Genomic DNA, 21,129 nt, shown 5'->3' on the forward strand with positions numbered 1-21,129 from the left:
TTAGAAGATCTGTCTACCACCTGCAAGAAGAAGAATTCTGATGGGTAAGATTCTCAAGTGGCTCAGCACAGTATCCAAGAGGGACAATTTTCTGCCCCAACTTTGATTAACTCCCAAATGCTAAGGTTCCTTCAACTATTCAGAGGAGAATTAAGCTGCCACGTGTTTTTTGGGTTTTTTTTTAATAAGTAGCTCCCCATTTAGCTGGCTGTCTAATAAATAGAGGGAGATGAAACTCTTTGACTTGATAGTTGCAAGAGATCTTTCTCACGGTTGTTCACACAACCGACAGTGTCAAGCACAGCTGCAGGTTTATCTAGAAAGTGCAAGTTATATCATGATCTACTAAAATAAGGGATTAAAAAAAGGACTGTTAGTCCTCCTATCTCTCCCGGATTTAAATAGCATCTGAATCCGAGCAGTGTACGACCTCTCTGACCTAAAGCAGTTCCTCCTTCTCATGCTTGGACTTGATACCCCCTCCATCAGGTTTTCCAGCCCTCGCCTCCAACCTCTGGTTGGCCTGGCTGGGGCTGGGTATTGCAGATGTTTTAAGCATATTCAGAAGCATATTTTTATAGGCTCAGAGCTGCTGTAGTACAAAAAGCATTCCTCCAGCCAATTTCAAAATCCTTCCTCTTTTCTTCAGGAGCTGGAGGATGTTGGCAGAACTCAAGAGAATTTTGGAAATGGTGACCAGCTGAAGCATTTATTGCAGCGTCAGCCTTCAAGTGTTTCTGGTGTCTGGAATTGGTGGATTTGGCATCTCTTGAAAAAGGTGGTGCAGGGTGCAGTGAGTTTGCTCCCAGAGATGCCAAGATACTCTTTGTAACAGCATGCATGTTAGTTTGGCCAAATTTTGAACTTTGTTTCTCCATGTGATTTCTATGTGGCTTCAGTGGAGAAAGATATTTTCAAGTTTCTAAATTGTTATGCAGTATGGTTTTCTTTTGTCAAACACCTGTGGTTTCAGTGGAGCTTGCATTATACTTTAGTACCAAGTAGGACAACCCTTAAAATTTTGCCTTTTATGGCAAATTATTCTCATTTTCTCTTTCAAGTATCTGCTTAAAACAGATAACTGGCTGTCTACCTACTCTCTAGCCCTTGCTATACCTACTTTCTTATCCTATTTACTTTCAATTTATAGACCTCTCAGCAGCTGAAGGGGGAAAGAAATTCTCAGAAAACCCTAATTCAGAGTGTAACATATATATTTTCCTACTGTCCCTAAAACTGGACAATTAGGCATTGTGCTTCCTCACCAAGGCAGTAAAATATCAATACTACAGAGCGCACCGGGGATCTAGAAACAAAACAATTGTCTGTGGATTTGGCGAGTTTCCCAATCACTGCTGAAGATGTGGTTTCCTGAAAAAGTGAAACGCATGTCCCCGGTCAATACATGTCTTTCCCCATCAGGTGGTGCTCGAGGACAGATTTATTGGGCATTTCATTCTCCAGCAGACAAACTCTCTTTGATACAACATGAAGGAAATGTCTCCTCTGCAAGCTAAAGGTAAGTGGGCCTTTTAGAAAGATCAAAAAGTGCTATTGAACTTGTTTTTCCTTTGCAGGAAAAGGAAAAAAAAAAGATAGGAATAGAAAGATCAAAAGGTGCTATTGAACTTGTTTTTCCTTTGCAGGAAAAGGGAAAAAAAAAAAAGATAAGAAAAGGCAAACCTCTGACCTAAACCAGAACAAGAGTTGACTGAGAAGGGCAACCTGGGGGACAGCTCTGTGTCACCTGCTGCTGTTATTGCTACTGAAAAGGAAAACACCCAGGAAAGCAGTTTCCCAGAGCCGGTGAGGGTCTGACCCAGCAGCAGTGGAAAAGAGCCTGAAAAGGGTGGGAGGAGCAGGAGTGAGGAAGGGAGAGAGCACTTGCAAGGAGAACAAGAGTCCCAGGAGATCTGTGATTTCTGCTTCACAGTGTAACTGTGCTGGAGATCTGCCTTGATGCTTCTATTCTGTGGGTCTCAAAGTGCTTTCAAAAGGTAACAACGTGCTAGCATGTTTTGAAGCACCAAGAGCTTAAGACCGTATTTCATAAAGATGACCTCCAACTGGATGCACTTGTACTATGGGGCATCCTCTTTTAAGTACCAATGATCTGAGCATGCACTGTACTAACGGACAACCAGCAAAGCAGTAAGGTTCCTGAAGCCTGCATTCATTATTTAAAACTGTGCCATAAAAAATGACACCCATTTAAAAAAAACAAAAGGCAGCTTTCCCCAGGTACAAGCCAACTGCTTGGTCATTTACCAGCGCATGAATGAGGAAGCTCCACAGGGAGTAAACTAAATGTTGATGTGCAACACTTCACATTTATTTATTTGGTCAGATTTCAGATGGGCCTGATACAAAACACCTAATCTAAACAGTCTGATCTGCAAGGAGGATGTGGTTTCAAAACTGAAATCTAAACTCAAGGCTTCTTTCTTATTCAAACATGATCCCAATAATGCAGTGACAGAGTACTCACTGACAATTTTACTGACGAAACATATTTTCCTGTTCAAAGACAAATTCAAATTTGCTTTTAATGGTTGCTGGTTTTGTTTGAATCCAGTTTTATTTCCAAACAGGAGCTGATCATTAAAAAATAGTTAAGTATTGCCTTCCACAAAAACCATTTGTTGAGAATAGCCATGAACATTTGACTGAGATTTCTAGGGTCCACATAGCCATCCCTCTGCAGCTTAGACTTTGCATTTGACACACAGCAGAAACTTCCATAGCTGGAACAGAGGAAAAAGACTAAAAGACCTGTGCCAATAAAGGAGTTTAGGAAGGTTTGACATTTCAAATACATACATGAAATAAATACTTTGGTAAAGCTGTTAGAAGAAGGAAAGTCTTAAATCCCCATTTATAAAACTGATTTAGCAACCCCACCCGTGAACCTTTGAAAGAAATCTACCCTGTGATTTTAAAAGGAAATTGTTTTTTAATAGTTCTTTCAAAACAAGCTTAAATTAAAAAAAAGAATCTTATTGCCCACAGATGTAGAAATGTGCTAATGAAAAAGAAAAGTTATGATTTCACAGTGTACATTCTTCAACGAAAATTATCAATCTTGTAACAAGTAGAATGAAAATTATTTCTGCATTGTGCTGAAATGTGTATCTGTGCTAAAGCAAGCTCAAAACTTAAGACAGCTTAAATGGGACAGAAAGTGCAAATTCCTGAGAGCTACAGTTAAGTATCATTTATTTTAATGCACCCTCCCTTCCCATATGCACCCAAATGGCAGCCATTTATGCTAGGATGAAGAAGTCCGTGTTTCTTATGGGTGTTATTAAGGTGCATAGTGACTTCAACTGACTCCAGGGCCCTGCTGTGCTACTTTTCTGTACAAACAAATCAAACGGAACATTTTTTGTTCCTTGGAGTGCATAGCTCAGACAAAAGATTATCTTCCCCCTTTTACAGATGAGGAAACAAAAGGAAAACAAGTTGACCAGGGTCAGAAGCGTGAGTAAACAAGCTTTCTTGAGTCTCAGTGGTCCCTGCCTCAAACAGGAGACTGCTCACATTCTCTACATGTAGCGCTCTGCAACTATTCTACTGCTGTGTTTGCACTGCAACCAAGAAACTAAGGTGCAAAAAGCAATTTTGAATAACAACATTATTTATCCGCTTGAAGTTTTCTCTTTTTAGGGCTTCTGGTGTCCTGCTAGGTGCTCTCAGCTCTTATTGACATTAGTGAAAGTCAAGATAATTCAGATTTCCTTTGGTGATCCTCAGTACCTATCAAAGGTAGCATATTGCCAAAAATTCAAAAAGCAAAAATTCAAGCTATTCAGGACTCGTCTCTGTTGCAACTCCTTTCTATAAAGTGTATTTGCAATTCTGCTCCTACAGCTTGTTCCTTCTCTTCTTCCTCTTTTTTCTGCATCACAGCTCTTCGAACAAACTGGGCTTCAGGAATATATTTATTCTTCTTACAAAGTCTATATGATAGGTGCATTGTGCAATTTTCAGTGTTACTCATATTAAAGCTCTGGTTAAAACAAGTATTATTGGATTATAAATAAAATCTGAAATGATATAAAATTTTTTTAAGAACCCATTCATCACTGGACCTTCAACAATGATTTTCAATGTATAACTGGGTATTGAACCTGCATGACTCGGTTCCACAAGAGATAATGTGATAAGGCACATTTCCATCCTATCTTAGTAGTGGAAATTATGTAATTAAAGCATTGCCATAAGTTATTTGTAAAAGAGATTAATTTTTCTTATGTCTTCAGCTTCGCAATTGCTCCAGTATTCTTTTCACTCAGTTAATGACATTGACTTTGCCCAAATGGAAGTGGTTAGATCCACACTGAGGCTTGTTTTTGTTTTTTTTACTGGATCCCATATTCTGATCAGATAGTTTAGAACCCTAATTCGATATGTCCATGGTTTATTACCAATAGTTCCCTTTGTGCTATATTCAGTATGGCTGGTTCTCAGGCTTATTTCTCTGCCTTTCCCCTTGCGATGCCTGCCTAACTAACCGTGGTGGTGGCACGGGTCTTGCTGAGCCGTGGTCTGCAGTCAAATCTTCCCTGCTCAAAGTGCCAAATCTTGGTCTCGTCAGCAGCGGCTGCCTGAACCCAATGGACGGCTGAGGCAAGGCGCTTGGCTCCTGCTGCTCTCCTTGTCCAGCCTGGCTCCCGTCAACTTCGTTCTTCCACTCCACCCTGAACTCAGGCGCTGGCCTCTGCTGTCTCAGTCTCTGGTCTCTCAAGATTTTCCCTGCTCTAGGTCTTAAATTGAGCACTGTGGTAGCAGCATCCAACTCAGAGTCACTGCTGTCACCCACTGTTAATTGGAAACAAAATTTAAATTTTAGGCGCAGAGTATTAGTCTTTCAGGAGTATTCAAATAACAGCACACTGAGCACTAGCACACATAGAAGAAAGTTTCCACGTGTTTCCTAAATTTGGTGCTTTCTGATTAGACCCAGTAACAGACACTTAACTCTGCCAGGACAGAAGATAGATTTGACTTCCAAACATTCCTCCCCTCAGACTGATTTTTAGAAAGCCCTCACTCAGCTGCTGCTTAACCACCAAGTGCCCAAGTGTTTGAGTTGGCATTTCCCCAGTTCTGGCTCTGGACATGGAAAAACGTGTCTCTTTCTGAACTACCTGGGGTCTAGTCCCCGCTTACATCCATGCAGGATACAAAAATGACATTTCTCACCCCCACATCCCATGAAATCTAATCTGAGAGGCATTTCCAGAGCACGACATGTACAGGGGCTCTAGAGACTTGACTTTGGAAAAGGAACGTCAATATTCCACGGAGCAAAGGCTCTCCCAAGGTCAAGGTACAGATGGGAGGAAACACCCTGTCCTTAATACGCCTGAATGTAAGATATCAAAGAAAATCCACAGGGCAAATCTCACAGGTTGCAAGGGTTGCAGACTCCTTCACCCCCTCACAGCAGGGCAGAAAACGGTCAAAGGAAAGCTGGCACAATCCTTTAGGGAATGCACTTAAATGATAGTTATCAGGTAAACCAAGCTGGAAACTTTCTGGATGTGTACATGTGCATATATTTTCCCCAGCAGCCTTCTTTTAAATTGATTAACATCTTCATCAAAACTTGAACACTTCGGTCATTTGATAATCATTTTAATAATCATTTATGAATGCCTCAGATTTGTTCTTATACTTAAGTCAGATAGGAAGTTTTAAACATATCAAAGCACAGAATTGTGTATTGTGCAACTGTCGTAAGAACAACTTCCATTAGTAGCCTACGTGTCATTTCTTTTATAAAGGTGAGGAAGGGGTCAACAAAATATATCAGCACTTAATTGTCCATTCACCCAGATAATTATATATCAAGGAAGGTCTTCATCAGACTGTGTTTGCAGGCTTTTTCTCCCCTGAATCTGTCAAATAATATATTTTTTGACAATTGAATAATCTGGAGGCACATTTCCTCTTTAATTCTAGGTGACAGTAGGTGACCTCTGCATACATAACTACAGAGTAAAAGGCATCCTACATTCAGGAGAGCAAAGATGTAATTATTAACAGACAAAAACATGGCCTATTGCTAAATGAATTTTGAAGAGTGGGAAACTAATTGGGGTAGGGATCAGGACATTTTAGTGACTGTGCAGAGATTTAATCTTCCCAGCAAGAGATCTTGATGGTTGCTTGTCATGAAAGGAAATGCTCCTGAGCATGGTATAAGCATGGTAATGCAACCAGTAATAATTTAAAGTAATACAGAGAATTGGGCAAAGTTTTCACATCAAATAGTTGTCTTCCTCCAGATTTTTTATTTTTTTGTTAGAATTCAAGAAGGCCAATATAAAACATCTGTGAGTTTAGGCAGAAGAAAAAAAATTTGACATTTTAGTTGTAAATCGCAGCATTTTGAGAAGTTCTTCGTGAGATTCATAAACCAGACCTCATGGCCTCTCTCTGGTTTGGTTCTCAGAGCAGTGTCCTCTACCCTGACCCCAGTGGTAAAAGAAACCAAATATGCTTATAATCCAAGAGGGAGATCAGGACATTATGGAATAAAGACAAGGAGAATGAGCCATGGCAGTAGTTTCTGGTGCAGAAGTGCTTCAGGCTGCTGCCTGCTCACATGAGGAGAAGGGCTGGGAGGATTCTGCCACAACGGCGTTTGAGCTGAGAAAGCCCCACAAGACTCTGCTTGCTGGGGTATTTCTCTACACTTAAATACCTACTTCAGGACCCATTGCTTTTAATGCTCTAAGAATATCCAACACCTACAAATATGCTATGAAGGTTATTTATTCTAGAATGAAAGCATGTGGACGTAAAACTTTTAATATTTATTTGAAAATTAACATGCTGATTTCTCTATGTCATCCCTAGAAAAACCTTCCTTCTACATAGGCAAAATGACTGCAGCACAGTAAGAGACAGCAGAAAAGTTTTCATTACCTCTGGAAGATGTTTTATTTCTCACTCGTAGCTTCTCTGGGAGTTTAGTGTTTTTAGGAAGTGAAAGGAATCTTTTTGTATTTGCAGCTGCCTGTGTGCAAAGAAATACAAGAAATGCTAAGTTACTGCAGACTGAAATACCTGCATAATGTATTTTAAGATACATGACTGAGGCTTGAATGGGTTTATGTAGCTGAAGGGCTGGAGAGTAGTTTGGGATTAGCTAATATGTGACCTTTTACTACACACTCAGGTTAACGCTGACTGCTGGCTGAGGTCTATGTTAACTAAGGTAAAAACTGAGTAATCTCAAGCAGCTTAATCAAAGGCAAGTCTGGTGATATGCCCTCTGAGATCAAAGTTAATAAATGTATGCTCTCTAACCTCAACCTTATCTGTAGAGGTCTTCCTAAGGAAGGCAAACGCTGCAAGCATGGCATCATTTCATGCAACTCCACTTTGAAACTTTTTATTAGTCAGCCGCAAAAATTAGGTCGAGACTGAAGCTCTGGCACAAGAACTAATCTGTATTCTGATCCTGCAAGCGCTTTATACATATAAATGACTTTATACAGTTGACTAGTCACACTGAAGTTGATGGGGAAGTTAGGCACAAGCGTGATCATTTACCAGTTCAGGGCATAAAATCCTTGTTTTCCCAAGACTAAGCTCAAAAGGCCCTGGGAGCAGAGCACACCTCATACTTCCTGGAACATGAGAGGTACTTTCCAGGACAGGTTGCTTTATTTTAAAATTCAAAAGTTTCTCAAGGGCATCCTTTCTTACATTTGTTACCAAGATTTTTTAAAACCTTTAGTCTACCAGCTCTCCTCTGCTTGTACCCTTCATTGCTGCATGCTCCAAGAGAACCTGAAAGGAAATTTATTTTCCATGAGAGATTTTCCCTCTTCAGATAGTGTTGTGCTGCTCAGGACCACTACACTTCCCTCTGTGGTGGATTTATCCAAGGATAATTATTTTTAAAATTATAGCCTGTGCTTTTTAAAAAGCTGTCATACACCCTGTTTCTCTCCCTGCCCCAAAACGTCTCAATCCTGTTGAGTCTCTTCATTATTCCACCTAGTAAATCATTTATTTGTATGACAAAGACAACATACGTAACTGTGGTTGAGAGGGGAAAAAATCATTCAGGAACGGACTTATTGTCACAATTAACACCACAGTAGCCCTGCTAATGATCACAAATGAGATATAGCACTTATTGGAGACATCATTCCAGCCTCAGCTGCTGAAGGAGAACTGTATCAATGAAAACAACAGTCACTAGGTATTCCTGTAACATGAAAATACATGTTTATAGGATGGTTAATTTCCCTGATACCTAAAATGGGAAGGTGATTTGGGGGATCAGCTTCCCTGCTGAATCAGTGTGCTCCATTCAACTATGGTCTGAAGTTCATAGTGAAAGTATTGCAGGATTGCCTTAGAGAGCCAAGCATTATCGTGCCACAGCATTTCTTGTAGGCAGAAGGGGTTTTCCTATTCTGTGTCAAAACCTGAAGTCCTGACTACATTTTATGAATACTAAAGAGCCCACAACATTTTTCAAACAAAGAGCTCTAACTGACTCAATTAGAAGTTCTTTTTCCCATATTTTGGAGCATACTGTAAGTAGTTTGTCTATCTCTAAGTCATTTTCGACCTTGATCATCCACACTTCATCAAAATACTGATAGAGAAATCCCACTCCCGTATCACATTCTACAAGACTGAAGCTTTGCTGAAGGGGTTTACACAAATTAAGGAGCCCATGGGTGCAGCTCAAGGTGGGACTTTATATGTGCAGTTGTCTTCCAAATTCAGGATTTATTTTTTTCTGCATTTCAGAAGATTTTTTTCTGCATGACATTTAGCTACAAAGAACTGCTTTCTATAAAACAACCAAAATGCAAGTACCGGTGTTTCTCTTGACAGGCTGTTCGTTTTCCTCAGGCTCTCTCTAAGGCTGTGTCGGCGACGGATCAGAATTTCTTTGGCCTGCTTTTCGCTCGCATCTGCAGCCAGGCTATGTCGGTTATATGACATTGTCTGAAATATAAAAACAGTGGTCACACTTGAAAAGCGTAACGTCAAATGTGTTGAACTACATGCACATTGCAAAAGAGGCTTTTTGCTTTAATGTTTTAATAAGCATCATAAATCCTTGTGAACAATACCACATTGCAGATGATTAAGAACAAGAACGGTAATTATGCCAGCATTTTTTTAGTCATCTGCTTCATAAGCACCTGTTTTGTTTTGGTTTAACCTGCTGATATTTATAATGAAAGAGAAATTGGAAAAAGCTGGCTTAATACAGTGTTTACCCCCACACTGTACTAGCTCAGTCAATACGTCAATAGAGGACGCACATTTGAAAGCGATAAGATGAGTCACCTGGGGGGAAGTCATTTTTACCCCCAGCAAGCTGAAGCTTGCTCCACTTTTGAATGTTTTCCAAGGGCTCAGGCATTCAAACTACTTAGCCACAGGAGGGTAAATGTGAAATGTCCTTTTGCTTTTATTTCACTCTTTTTCCAGCTCATCACCTCTGCTCTTCATATAAACAACCTCACAACTGGAGGCAAATGGAAATCTAATCCCATATATTGAAGCAAGCAAAATGCTGATATAAGTGGACAGTGTTGGGTTGAATTTGCACCTGTGGTCCTTTTTAAATAATCTAAGTATACTGCAGGCAATATGACAGAAACATTAAGCTTTATCAATAGTGTAAGATCAAGTAAGCTATATTACATAAAGGAGCATGAATACGTTGCTACACATATGCTAGGACATGGTTTCATAGGCAATAGAAGTAAATAACTGCTTTAATTATTATGCTATGGTACAGCAGATGTATAAGCCCAAAGATATGTTGGGAAGGTAATCAGTATATTCAGAGAGTAGTGGGATATTTAAGTATGCAAAACTTCATCCTTACTCGATGTCGTATTTGGTAGAGATTCTTTGTTAATATTTCCCGCATGTTTTCCATTTCACTGGGAGAAAGTGGCTTTATCTTTCCTTCATGATATTCACTGTGGTAGGATAGAAGAAGGAAAATAGAGGAAAGAGAGAGAGAGGAAGAATGTTTTTATTTTTGTGATTGGGAATTACATTTGAACTATTTCCTTTGTTAGAGCTGGAAACATTTCAAAACAACTGAGGAACAGGTGAAAACGTTAACATGTAGGAATGAAATCTTGATCTCATTTGAGTCAGTGGTAAGGCTCAAAACTCAGTCACCAAAATTTGATATAAATGACATTCAATTGTAAATTTGATTAAGGTACTTTTCAAAATGCCCCTCAGGCTTCACCCGTAGCTATTTGCAGCAGATGGGCAGGCACTGGTTCAAATCCAGCTCTGCTCTCCATGGCAAATCAATGTTCCCGTGAGCAGCTGCCCTTGTAAAACTACACGCTCCGGATGAGCACAGCTCACCAAGTGCTTTGTGCGTGAGCTGCAGGCAAAACACTCCCGTTTCGTATCTGCCCTCTGTCCAGGTGACATTTGCACACACAGTGTCCTAAATCAAAGTGATTATCCTGCCTACAGACTGGGCTGTGAAATAAACTACGTGACCCAGCCGGAATGCTCGGCTGCGCTGGCATCACTTGCTTACCTGAGAGACACCGACGATGGGACCTTGCTTATCATTCCACTTTCTGCCATCTCAATGGCATGTTTGATTTCCAGCTTCTTGTATAAAGAAACAATGCTGGATTTGGGCTGGTTCTCCCGGATTAGAAGTCTTCGCAAGTATTTATTGTCAAACTTTTTAAACCTGTACATGAGGCAAACCAACCCAACCAGTTAATTTTTACTGTGCATAGTTAAGGAAAGCCAATATACTGCAGCAAATGCAATTGTGAAGGAGTCTGTTCCCTGGGAATGTGTCTGTTCATATTAACAACCTGCTGCTGAGTAACATCAAAAAAGGGTCGAGTTCATCTTTGCTTCAGATGATAGACAGTCTTAACCTGTGTTTTGGTTAATATGTTAATGGACAGTCTCCCTAGCAGCAACTTTTAACTTTTAGGTATTCTGTGTTATTAGAAAATATTATTTTTAATTCTCCATTTTCATCGAGACAAAGAGAACATTAAATATTTACTGTAATAACAAATAAAAGGTCTAAATTTGCACCGACTGCTTTTTCTTTGAAATTTTAGCCGCTTTTGTAAAACTTTGGAAATTCTCCCTTCCTCTAAAGCAACTGCAACCCTCTTGGATGCTTAGTGAAAAAGTATTGATTACAGCTGGGGTGATTTTGTTTGTCAGAAAATATTTTGCCCTCCAGCCACTCTGAAATTATTCTTGAATTTGGGTCTGAAGGTCCTGAAAATGTGGGACCCTCCTTTGCTCCATAATCTGTTCATTCAAGATCCCACACAGACTGGAGGAGAACCAGGCTCAGTAAAGGAAAGCTGTACCCATGTCATGCATCTGTCAGGAGAGTGTCCTCACTGCGTTGCCCTCAATCATTTGGAGAGGGCTCTTCCCAGCCCTTCCTGCTGGTGCTATTCCTCTCTATAATAAACACTTAAATTCTTCTTGGAGCAGTGACTAGAAGGTAGGAGAACAATGCCCATGCTTTGGGACTAAAGGATTTGGGTGTAAAAGAGTGTGCTTCTGAGAAAAGGGAGTTAGATCCAAACCGATGATGATGATGATTCAGCAGCTGAATTGAAAACATGACTTACTCAGGTATTGCCAGTGGTAATCTTCTTAACTGACACTAAGTCTTAAATAATACCCTCAAGAACTGTGGAGCTGCCTGCCATTAGGATCTCTCATGCACACCTCATGCCAGCTAGCGCCTTGATCTTGCTAGAGAAAGTCCCAGAGCTTTTCTATGTTTCCCACCAAATAGGGAACTAACCCCTCACTTAACACACACAGCAGAGACATACAATTTGCAGGCGGAAAGCCGGGTGGGATGAAAGGCTCGGAAACAGTCAGAAACAGGGAGAGGACACGCACCCTCAGAAGGTACCATCCTTTACCCTGGGATCAGAGGGCTGCCTTTCTTCCCAGCTGCAGCTTTTGTTCTACTTGCTTGTGGTTTAGTAAAAAGACATTGTTTTGCTGCTTTCCCTTTGTAACCTACACGTTCTAAAAACAACCATCTGCTTTCAAGAATAAAATGCTGAAAATGAAATATGATGCCCAACAGCCTTCGTTCAGCCTCTCCTGCGTAACAAAGAGTTTTAAATGCCATTCTTACTTATCTCTCCAAAAGTTGTGACCCCAGTGTCCACACACATCTTCAATTCCAGTCTTCACATGGTCAAAGAACTGAAGGGGAAACATTGGTTCATTACACAAACTTATAGAGATCACCTGGCTTGCCCTCAGTCATTATTAGTTTCTAACTTACTTCAAAACAGAAACATCTAGTCAGAATTCAGGACGATGCTTCAGTTTAACTAAATGCAGTCTAACCAAACTCAGAGACAGACTCTGTTTTGTTCCCCTGAAACTTCCTTAGCTCACAGCCCCAGAAGGACAGAAGTTAGTTGCTAATTTCCTCAATGGCAGTGTTGCTCAGCTCCTGCCTGAATCTGAAGGTTTTTCCCATATTTTCACTTCTTTTAAAAGTTCCCTGACCATTCAGGGCTATGCCTGGGATTTCTCCAGGGGCTTCCCCAGGTCTGACAGTGAACCAGGCAGGACTTTGTGGCAGGGAGAGCCTGCATGGGCAGCAGATCCCCACATCAGCACCGGCCCCTCAGGATGCACAGGACAGAGCTGAGATCCCCAGCATCAGGTCCTGAGCTCCCTATTTTAGGGAACTGTGGTCTAGCCTCACCTCAAAGCATCCTGATCACCTAATATTAGAAACACACTCTTCCTCAGCCTCTTATGAATTACAAAAGAGTGAATCAGTTCAGCTAAGATCTCACTTGATCCCCAGAGGCAGCTCGTTTGCTCAGAATTCAAGTATCATAAAGGAGAAATACATTCAAGAATATGAATGGCTAATAAACTGCAATAATTGGAGACATACACGTACCAAATACAAATCCATCAAGAGGCTGATGATGTGAGAGTTAAGTAACTTTAAGAGCGTGTTTAGGAGGAGTTTGCATTTGTTTAATTAGACCTACTCAAATGCAATGTAGTGTAATTAAATTGACAAAGTTTTCCTAATATAGCCAAGTTCTAAAACGACATGTATCTCATATGTGAAAAAAACTACAGAAAGTTAATTTACCTCAAGAGGTGAACAATTAAGGTGAAGATTTCAAAATAATGATACGTGATAATGCTAATATTGGTAACTGCCAAAGATTTAATATAACCTTTACAGTTACTGTGCTTATAACAGGTATCAAAAAGAAATCTAAAAGAGCATGTGCCTCTCTGTAATCCTGTCATTACAGTCTTACTGAAAGGACAGTAGTCAAGAACAAGAGTCCTTGTCTTACGGAAAGCCACTAGGAATTTCATCCATATGAGGGTTTCATCTATGACACTGAAGCTGCAACATACCCTGTTATAAATTTCTTCACTGACAGCAGGCTGCTTTTTATTTGACCTTTTGACATCAAGAAATTCCACCAGTGGGCGAATTGTTATTCCCTGTGAAGGAAAAAAAAAAAAGGCAAATAATAGTTCTGCGTTTTTTTCCATAAACATAAAGAAAAAACAAAGCCTTTCAGTCTTTTCCATCTCTATCAGAGCATTGAAAATGGCTGTGGATACCTTTTTAGCTCTGGAGACACTTTCACCTTCCTAACCCCAAAATGCAGCCTGACACAATAATTAGAAGAGTGAATTCATTCTTGTTATTAGCAGGTGTTGCACTTAGCTATGAAGTCCTTGTCAGCACACAGACTCCACTAATGCAACAGAAGGAAGGAAGGGGCTCCCGAAAGCTAAGAGGTCCAAGAGGGGTAACCTGACAAACCCCATCAGGAATACATCACTCAACCCATCCATAGTATTTTTTAACTTTTTTTTTTCAGTTGTGTTATATATTAGGAAAACCCTCACTTGTTTTCTGAATTAATAAAGAGATCCCCCATCATTCCAAAGCAAACATATGAAGTCCTCTTTTTTCATGATTACTTCCAAAACAGGTACTCAAAGATGTGTCAACAGCAGCACTAAAACTGCTATTCAGAATTGTGACACTAAGACTTTTTGTAAATATGTGTCCTGCCTGACTATTCTCAGAGAAAGAACAGAAAGTTTTGCCTATCCCAGAATGGTATAATGGTTTTGAACAATTACTTGTGGAAGAATTGACATAATCTGTTGATTTGTACAGACACACTGGCACAGGGGAGAGGAATGAATCTCTGATGGTGTTGAGATCAGTCCCTACTATCCCAGACAACCAGGTCACATATTTCTTTTCGTAAATGAATTGAGCTTTATCTTAAAAGTAGTTAGGTTTCTTTGCCCCATTGCTCATACTGGAACACTCATCGTGAACAACATTGTTCTGATAATTAGAAAGCTGCTTCTTAATTGCATCACGGTCACTTTGTACCACTTTGTTCTTGTGCCAACATTTGTCTTTTTAAACAGTGTTCCTCCTTCTCTGGTGTTCACTCCCTCATATAAACAGTAATTATATTCCCTCTTCTCCTTCATTTTGCTAAGGCCAAAGCATCCTGGTCTCCTTTCACACAACAGGCTTACCAGTCCCATGATCACTCTAGAACATGACACTATTCTCTAATGGAAATACCCGTCTCAGTATGTCTTAAGATCAGATTTGCCTTTCTTCTGTCCCCACAGCATTGGTGGCTTAAACTCTACCCTGTTATCAACTAGTACACCTGTGTGGTTTTCCCTTTCTATTTTTTTCCAGAAGAAAGCTTCCCATTTTATAAAAGAAATCCCTAGTAAGAAAGTCCTAGCAAGAACACATTTGCACTTAATGTTAAAGTTCATTCTGTTGCTATCATATTGGCCCTCAGTTATTCTCTCTTTCCTACATGATACCCCATATCGCTGTCACCCTGAGAACGCCTTCCAAAGCCTGTCATCAAGAAACATCAGCAACAAAAAACTCCTACGTTTATGTGCCATGGTCAGGAACAAGAATATTAAACAAAACCAACCCCAGGAACCACCCCTGAGGAATTCCATTAATAACATCTTGTCAGCCTGTTATCTGACCAGCAGGTGCCCAGAGAGGCTGGGGAATCTCCATCCAGAGAGATATTCAGAACTCAACTTGCCACGGCCCTGAGCAACATGTTCTACCGTTGAAGGTGGCCTTGCTTTGGGCATGGGGTTGGACCAGAGACCCCCAGAGGACCCTTCTGACCCAAAGGGCCATATACTTCCATTTCCCTTTATAGGAGAAACTATCAGCTCCTTCCTCGTTCATCTTACAATCATCCTAATGTCAATCTAAACTTCAGTTTAACGAGTAGTTAAGCTAACGATCTCCTATGGAGCCCCGTCCCCCAAAGATTTTACAATAGTCTAGTAAAAACAGATTACTCTAGAAAATAAATTGCCTTATTCAACAATGATACCAGGTTTCCCTTTGGTAAACTATGCTGCATTTCATAACATATTCCGTTTATCTCCGTATTTTAAATTATTCTACCCTTCAAAATCAGTTTTCATAGTTTACACACCAAGGTCAACTAACTGACCTCCAGCCGCTCCAACCACCTTTTGCCCTTTCCCAAGCACGAGCACAGATACTTGCTACTTCCCATGGCACATTTATGCATGTAAAAGGCAGGCTAAAAATCTATTTTTTCCCCATAGACCTGAAATTCCATGTACAAGCCTCTCACATCTCTCTCACCGCTCTGGATAATGACTAGCCTGACATATTTATTTGAGGGGCTTAGCCGCCTCTGTATTTTGCTGGGTTCAGTCACTTCCCTCTCTCTTGGTCACTCTTGACCAGAACTCCACAGCCAGCTTGACACCAGAGACAAGTTCTTCATGTTCTTCTGCACACCTGGTGCTTCTGGATGGACGTCCAGCCGGTTTGCAGCACCACTGCCTAACACCCAGACTCAAACACTCCAGTCCACCTCTCGCTGTGCACCACATCCAACACCGAACTCCTGAGTAAACGCACAACTTCAAATATTCTAACAAGGAATTAGGGCTGGGGCTGTACCCAGATTATCTTTTATCTCTACTCCAACCTCACTGGGTCTTAAATGATTAATACTACTTATAAGTTAGTATAAGTACTTAATATCTGGCATACTTTTGCTACCTGTCTGCAGTCTGCATAGCATTTTTTTTTAAGCTATAACCATAGAGAGTACCTTCAAGTATGTTCCTTCCAGTAAGTTAGGACATTTATTTTTCTACCCACTGCTTATTTACCAGCTGTCAGAGAAAGAAGTCCAGAAGAGGAAAGGCATTACCTGAATGAAAACGGTGAAGAATATAACCACGATAACAGCAGTGATGAACAATTTCTTCCTGGGAAACACAGCAGGAGGAAGCAGAAATACAAGTGAAAAACAAATAGCTCCTCGGAGGCCTCCATAGGCAATAATAAATTGGTCCTTAAAAGTGAGAGGAATTGTCCGGAACACATTAATGATCTGAGTCAGAACAAAAACACCTGAGGAAAAAAAACAGGAATACAGGGAGGAGGGGAAAAAAGGGAAATTAAATTACACAGAAATCCCCCATGATGCCAATATTTGTTTTAAAACACTTTTATTTCCTTCTTACCTATAAATTATTGACAAATGAAATGTCACTTAGCAGCTTGAAAACACCATGGAAGAAAAATTTAAAATGCCTAAGGAGCATCATCTTAAAGATCTTTAGTGAGCTAACCACCTCAGGCCAGCTGGATTTAGGACCTGAAGCACCTAATTGATCTCCACAAGACAGCTATCTGCTAGACTCTGCACCTCTAGAACAGCAATAATTCTCTGTGTCAGTATAGAACAAGACTACTAATCTTTTTTTTTTTTCTTTAAATAGGATTTGAGGTGCTTTTGAACACTTTGGCTTGTCACCTCCATCGGTCTGTGCTTTGAATCCTGCAAACTCCTATTCACTCACTTAATTTTACTTGCACAGACAAGAAGGATGCAGGACTGGGGATGGAGGGAGAAGATGCCCGTGCAAGCTGGTGCACCGAAGGCAAAGGCTCCAGGGACGTGGTAGACGGGATTAAAGGTATAAAGGCAGGTGAAGGGAGCAAGCGTGGGGGCCAGGAGCTGGGGGACAGTCAGGCTGCTTGGTTGCTTTTCAGCATAAGGTATTAATTGTGGGGTTGCAGGCGCAGGAGGGAAAACAATCCCGATTTCTGTGCTGGAGGGAGACTTGGGAGCTGGAAGTAGGGTTGCAGAGGCAGATCAGAGCATGAGTCGCCTTCGCACACGGAGGGACCGAATCATTACAGCTGAAACTGGGGCGAGGGGCAGGTTTAAGACCTACGAGCCTGACCTGCACTTAGGTATCAAGGTAAAAGAAGAAGAGCTAGTGCTGCAAACTCAGGAGGGATCGAGCAGTTTCTTATAGGAATTTTTTCTTCACGATATATACCTGAAAAACACTTCATCTACAGCATTTTCTGTTTTGATGCTATTTATGCCAATGACAGGGAAAATCCCAAAGCTAGTAAACATAAATAAAAAAAAAAAAACCCACAACCTGTTTAATTGTTGTACAACTTCTAATTCTTTTAAGCAAAAATTGCTTATTTGTAAATAAAAGTTTACTTAAATACCTGTACTCTGATTAACAAGCAGACTGTCTCTGACTTTAGATGGGCAGGATCTGGACTGAACTGATTTTTGGGTTCCATTTCAGGGGAAGATGGAAGTTGACCCTGCGATCTAGGACACGTTAGAAATAAGAAGACCATCCTATAATCTGATGGGACTCTGTCTATGAAAGGAGGTAAAAAGTTTCACTTGCAAAGAATACTGACATGTAGCCTGAGACGTGCTTACCCAGTGCCCTCCAGATTAAACAGAAAAGGAGGGTGAAGCTAACGAAGGCCCAGTTCCACTCATGGTTCTTCCCAACTGTAGACACTCCCATGAAGATGAAGATTAAGGTCTCACTGACACTGCTCAGCATCTTCATGAAATACTTTATTGTTGTATAGGATTTTTGAGAAACATTTTCCTCCACGTATTTATTCATGGTCATGGCACAAGCTGTAATCCTGGAAGGCAAACATTATCCTGTATTTCATTGGCTTGATTCTTTTTTAGCCCCTCTCATTTCTACAGAATATTATTCACTTTTCCATAGTCCTCTTTAAAATACAAAGCACAACCTATTCCATAACCAATCTCGAATTTATAGACTTGGTGAACCTACAGTTTTGGGCATCAGGTTTTTTCTTTTTCCCACAGTGGGGAGTTTTCTGAGAAGACATCAGTATATGGAGAGTTTTGCCACACACTAAATCCACATGATCTGTGCAGGGGGTCACTCAAACTCTGTGTTTTGAAAGAGGCAGACCTGAGGAGAGCCAGGGGCAGCCCTCGAAAACAGGGATTGCTGCTTCTATTGCTGCTGAGGGACATCAGACAGGATGGCAACTGCATGTCCTGGGGCAGGGCTTCCCTCCCTGCCCACCAGCCCTTGTCCCACCAAACCATTCCCCTCCTCAATGGCAGTGGCAGCAGCCAGCTCCTCTTTCCAGGCAAAGTAAGCAGCAGGGGTACAGTCAATTTGTCACCCTGTACCACTTCAGGCCACTGCTTGCTTTGCCTGTGCATAGGGCTGAAAAGGAGAAAAAACATCCACCAGAAATCAACACTGGTGCTGCTGCATATTTAAAGCACCTGCAAATTAATGAAATGGGCATCTTGGCTGATACATGGGAAAACAGACAGGGCTTACTGCAAGTACGCCTACGTGTCCATGCTCCGAGCTTGTGTTAGTAAACAGTTTCTTAATCAGCAGGAAAAGCAAAGCATGACATTACCGGCTATACATCACTTGCTCAGTACACTTGCCCATGGTGCAGGGATGGCTGAGGACCACTCAGCTACAGAGTTGACAGGTTTAAGGATAGTTAGCAGAGCTGGCTGGAGGATAACCTCAAGCTGGTGCCTCGACGGAGGGAAGCACAGTCTGAATTGCCTAATAATTATCAGGGGGGGCAACTAAGGCAAGATGCGTTGTGAAACAGCTGTCGCTCCTGGTTCTATTATCTTGGGCAAAACCATGTCTTCTCTGATTTCCTAGTTAAAGACATTATACATACCCATGTATGGGTTCTCTGTCAAACCATATACACTAAACCCAAACAGAGAGAGAGATGTGTATGTATGTTGTCTTTCTGAATACAGCCCATGAGGACTTGTTCTATGGTTATTTATGCCAGTTCCACCAGGTTTTCAGTTTATAATTATTTGCCAACATAGGGGATATTTCCTCCTACTGAAATCTCCGCACTTCTCTCCCTTGTGGAGGAGGATGGGAGGTTTGCCAGCATCTCTTTGGAAAAAGCTGAAGACAACTCTCCCACGTCTCATGGAGATCCCACTGCAGAAAGTCTTCTGCTGAGCATGTCCTGCCTCTAAGCCAAGAGCCCCATCTCTCAACAACTCAAACGTCCCTGAATGTGAGTGTAAATGGAAAGGCGGACTGAGGGAGAGCTCAGAAAAACCTCACTGACATTTTGAAGGCACATGTCTAGGTTCTTTCTTCTAAAAGAAGGGATTAAAAAAATAATAAATTTTGCAAAGCAGAAAGGGGAATCCTAGAAGCAGCAGTAACTTCAAAAGGACCTTAGCATAGTAAACTTTCTTAGCATTTTCCAAGAGGGTGTCCATAACAGCAGCTGAGGCTGTAGTCACTGGCAGACTCTGACCATGTTTCTCCTAATTAATTAAAGTTAGTTTTGACCAGAAGTTTCCTTCTCTTACGTGGAGCCAGCATGGCCTGCTTTGGTGACAACAGCCAAGAGCTGAAACACAGTTGTGGATCTCTGGCCCCACCAACACATCCACATGCCCCAAGCGACTGGGCAGCATTACTTCTGACGGACAAAGCCGGGAGGACACGTGGACACTGGCAGAGGACACAGTGGACTTTGCCAACCTCCATCAAGCCACACAGCCCCTCCAGGCACATCGGGGTGAATAAAAACCCAGGGAAGAGGGTCTGATGTGGGGACAGATGAAGTCTGATGGGGCAGGTAGCGGCTTACAAATACAGGTGGAGAGGATTTGCTAGCGGAACAGTGCACCTAACCTGGCCTTCACCCTGCGTTTTCATCCACCTGCACTTGGTGATAGAGGCAGATCTAGTCAGCACAAAATAAAACGGCCATTGCCATGCAAAAACTAGCTCCAACCCTAAGCAAACTCCAAGAGTAAGAAGAAGGAAACCTTGGCTAAAACTATCCCAGACCCCCATCTGCGTTTTGTACTGACATAATGGTCAGCTCTCTCCTCATGGTCAGCTGGTTTCACCACGGTCTTGACCAGAAAGATCCTCTGTGGCCCAAGAGAAGCATGCTGTCTGGGAAGCAGAGCTCATCACGGTTACGTGGGATCCACCACGGAAGAAATGACACAGATTTCATAAGCATGCAAGCTTCCTCCCTGCAACACTCAGTGGTTTAGGTAACGTTTCTAGTTTAAGCATGTGGCTGGCACAACAGAGATCCCTGCGTTTTTGCCAGGACTGATGGACTGCCGATGCTCTTCACAGCTCTTCTCCTTGTTCTGAGCTCACGGACTGGGGACTTGTCATAGATCTCACAAACACGTGTGCCTGCATATCTTAGGGGGAAAGTGGGAGAGGACCTGGGCCATGCGTGGATTTTGTCCTGACAAGGAGTGATGACTTGGCCAGGACATCCAGCCAAGCCCAGAAGCTGTCAGGCATACCCAGGTTCTTCAGTTTACACCTAGTTCTGGTGACCAACCTCAGAAGTATATGTGAAGGAGGGTCTCTAATCTACTTAACACCTTCACCCTCCAAAAATCTCACATTCAGTGGCAGACCAGCTCTTCACAAGCCACAGGCTGCACCGACAGACCTACAAATATCTCGGGTTATGTCACGGGTCGTGACAGCTCTCCTGTGCGTGCACTGCTTATCTGCACAAATATAACAAGTCCGATGCATCCCGGCTACCTCCGGCCGACTGCGCACACAGCAGAGCTGGCAAGTGCCGGGACAGCAAATGCCATAGAGCAAGAACGCAGTGGGCAAGCTGCAACACCGCTGTTTCCAAATCCACGGTCGTTTCAGGGT

General features: G+C 41.7%; 1 protein-coding gene across 1 annotated transcript in view; it reads right to left on the reverse strand.

The window, feature by feature from the left end:
- Nucleotides 1-2,353: 2,353 nt before the first annotated feature.
- Nucleotides 2,354-21,129, reverse strand: part of SLC9A2 (solute carrier family 9 member A2) — a 34,495-nt gene continuing 15,719 nt past the window's right edge. The window contains exons 4-12 of the mRNA XM_075057409.1: nt 17,856-18,073; nt 16,305-16,507; nt 13,438-13,527; nt 12,170-12,240; nt 10,565-10,726; nt 9,881-9,977; nt 8,854-8,985; nt 6,937-7,027; nt 2,354-4,821 (exon numbers count right to left, since the gene is read on the reverse strand). Coding sequence (XP_074913510.1) covers nt 4,451-4,821; nt 6,937-7,027; nt 8,854-8,985; nt 9,881-9,977; nt 10,565-10,726; nt 12,170-12,240; nt 13,438-13,527; nt 16,305-16,507; nt 17,856-18,073 — 1,435 coding nt within the window. The 3' untranslated portion in view covers nt 2,354-4,450. The remainder of the gene's footprint in view (nt 4,822-6,936; nt 7,028-8,853; nt 8,986-9,880; nt 9,978-10,564; nt 10,727-12,169; nt 12,241-13,437; nt 13,528-16,304; nt 16,508-17,855; nt 18,074-21,129) is intronic.

Source organism: Buteo buteo, chromosome 25 (assembly GCF_964188355.1).
Source record: "Buteo buteo chromosome 25, bButBut1.hap1.1, whole genome shotgun sequence".
Lineage (NCBI taxonomy): Eukaryota > Metazoa > Chordata > Aves > Accipitriformes > Accipitridae > Buteo > Buteo buteo.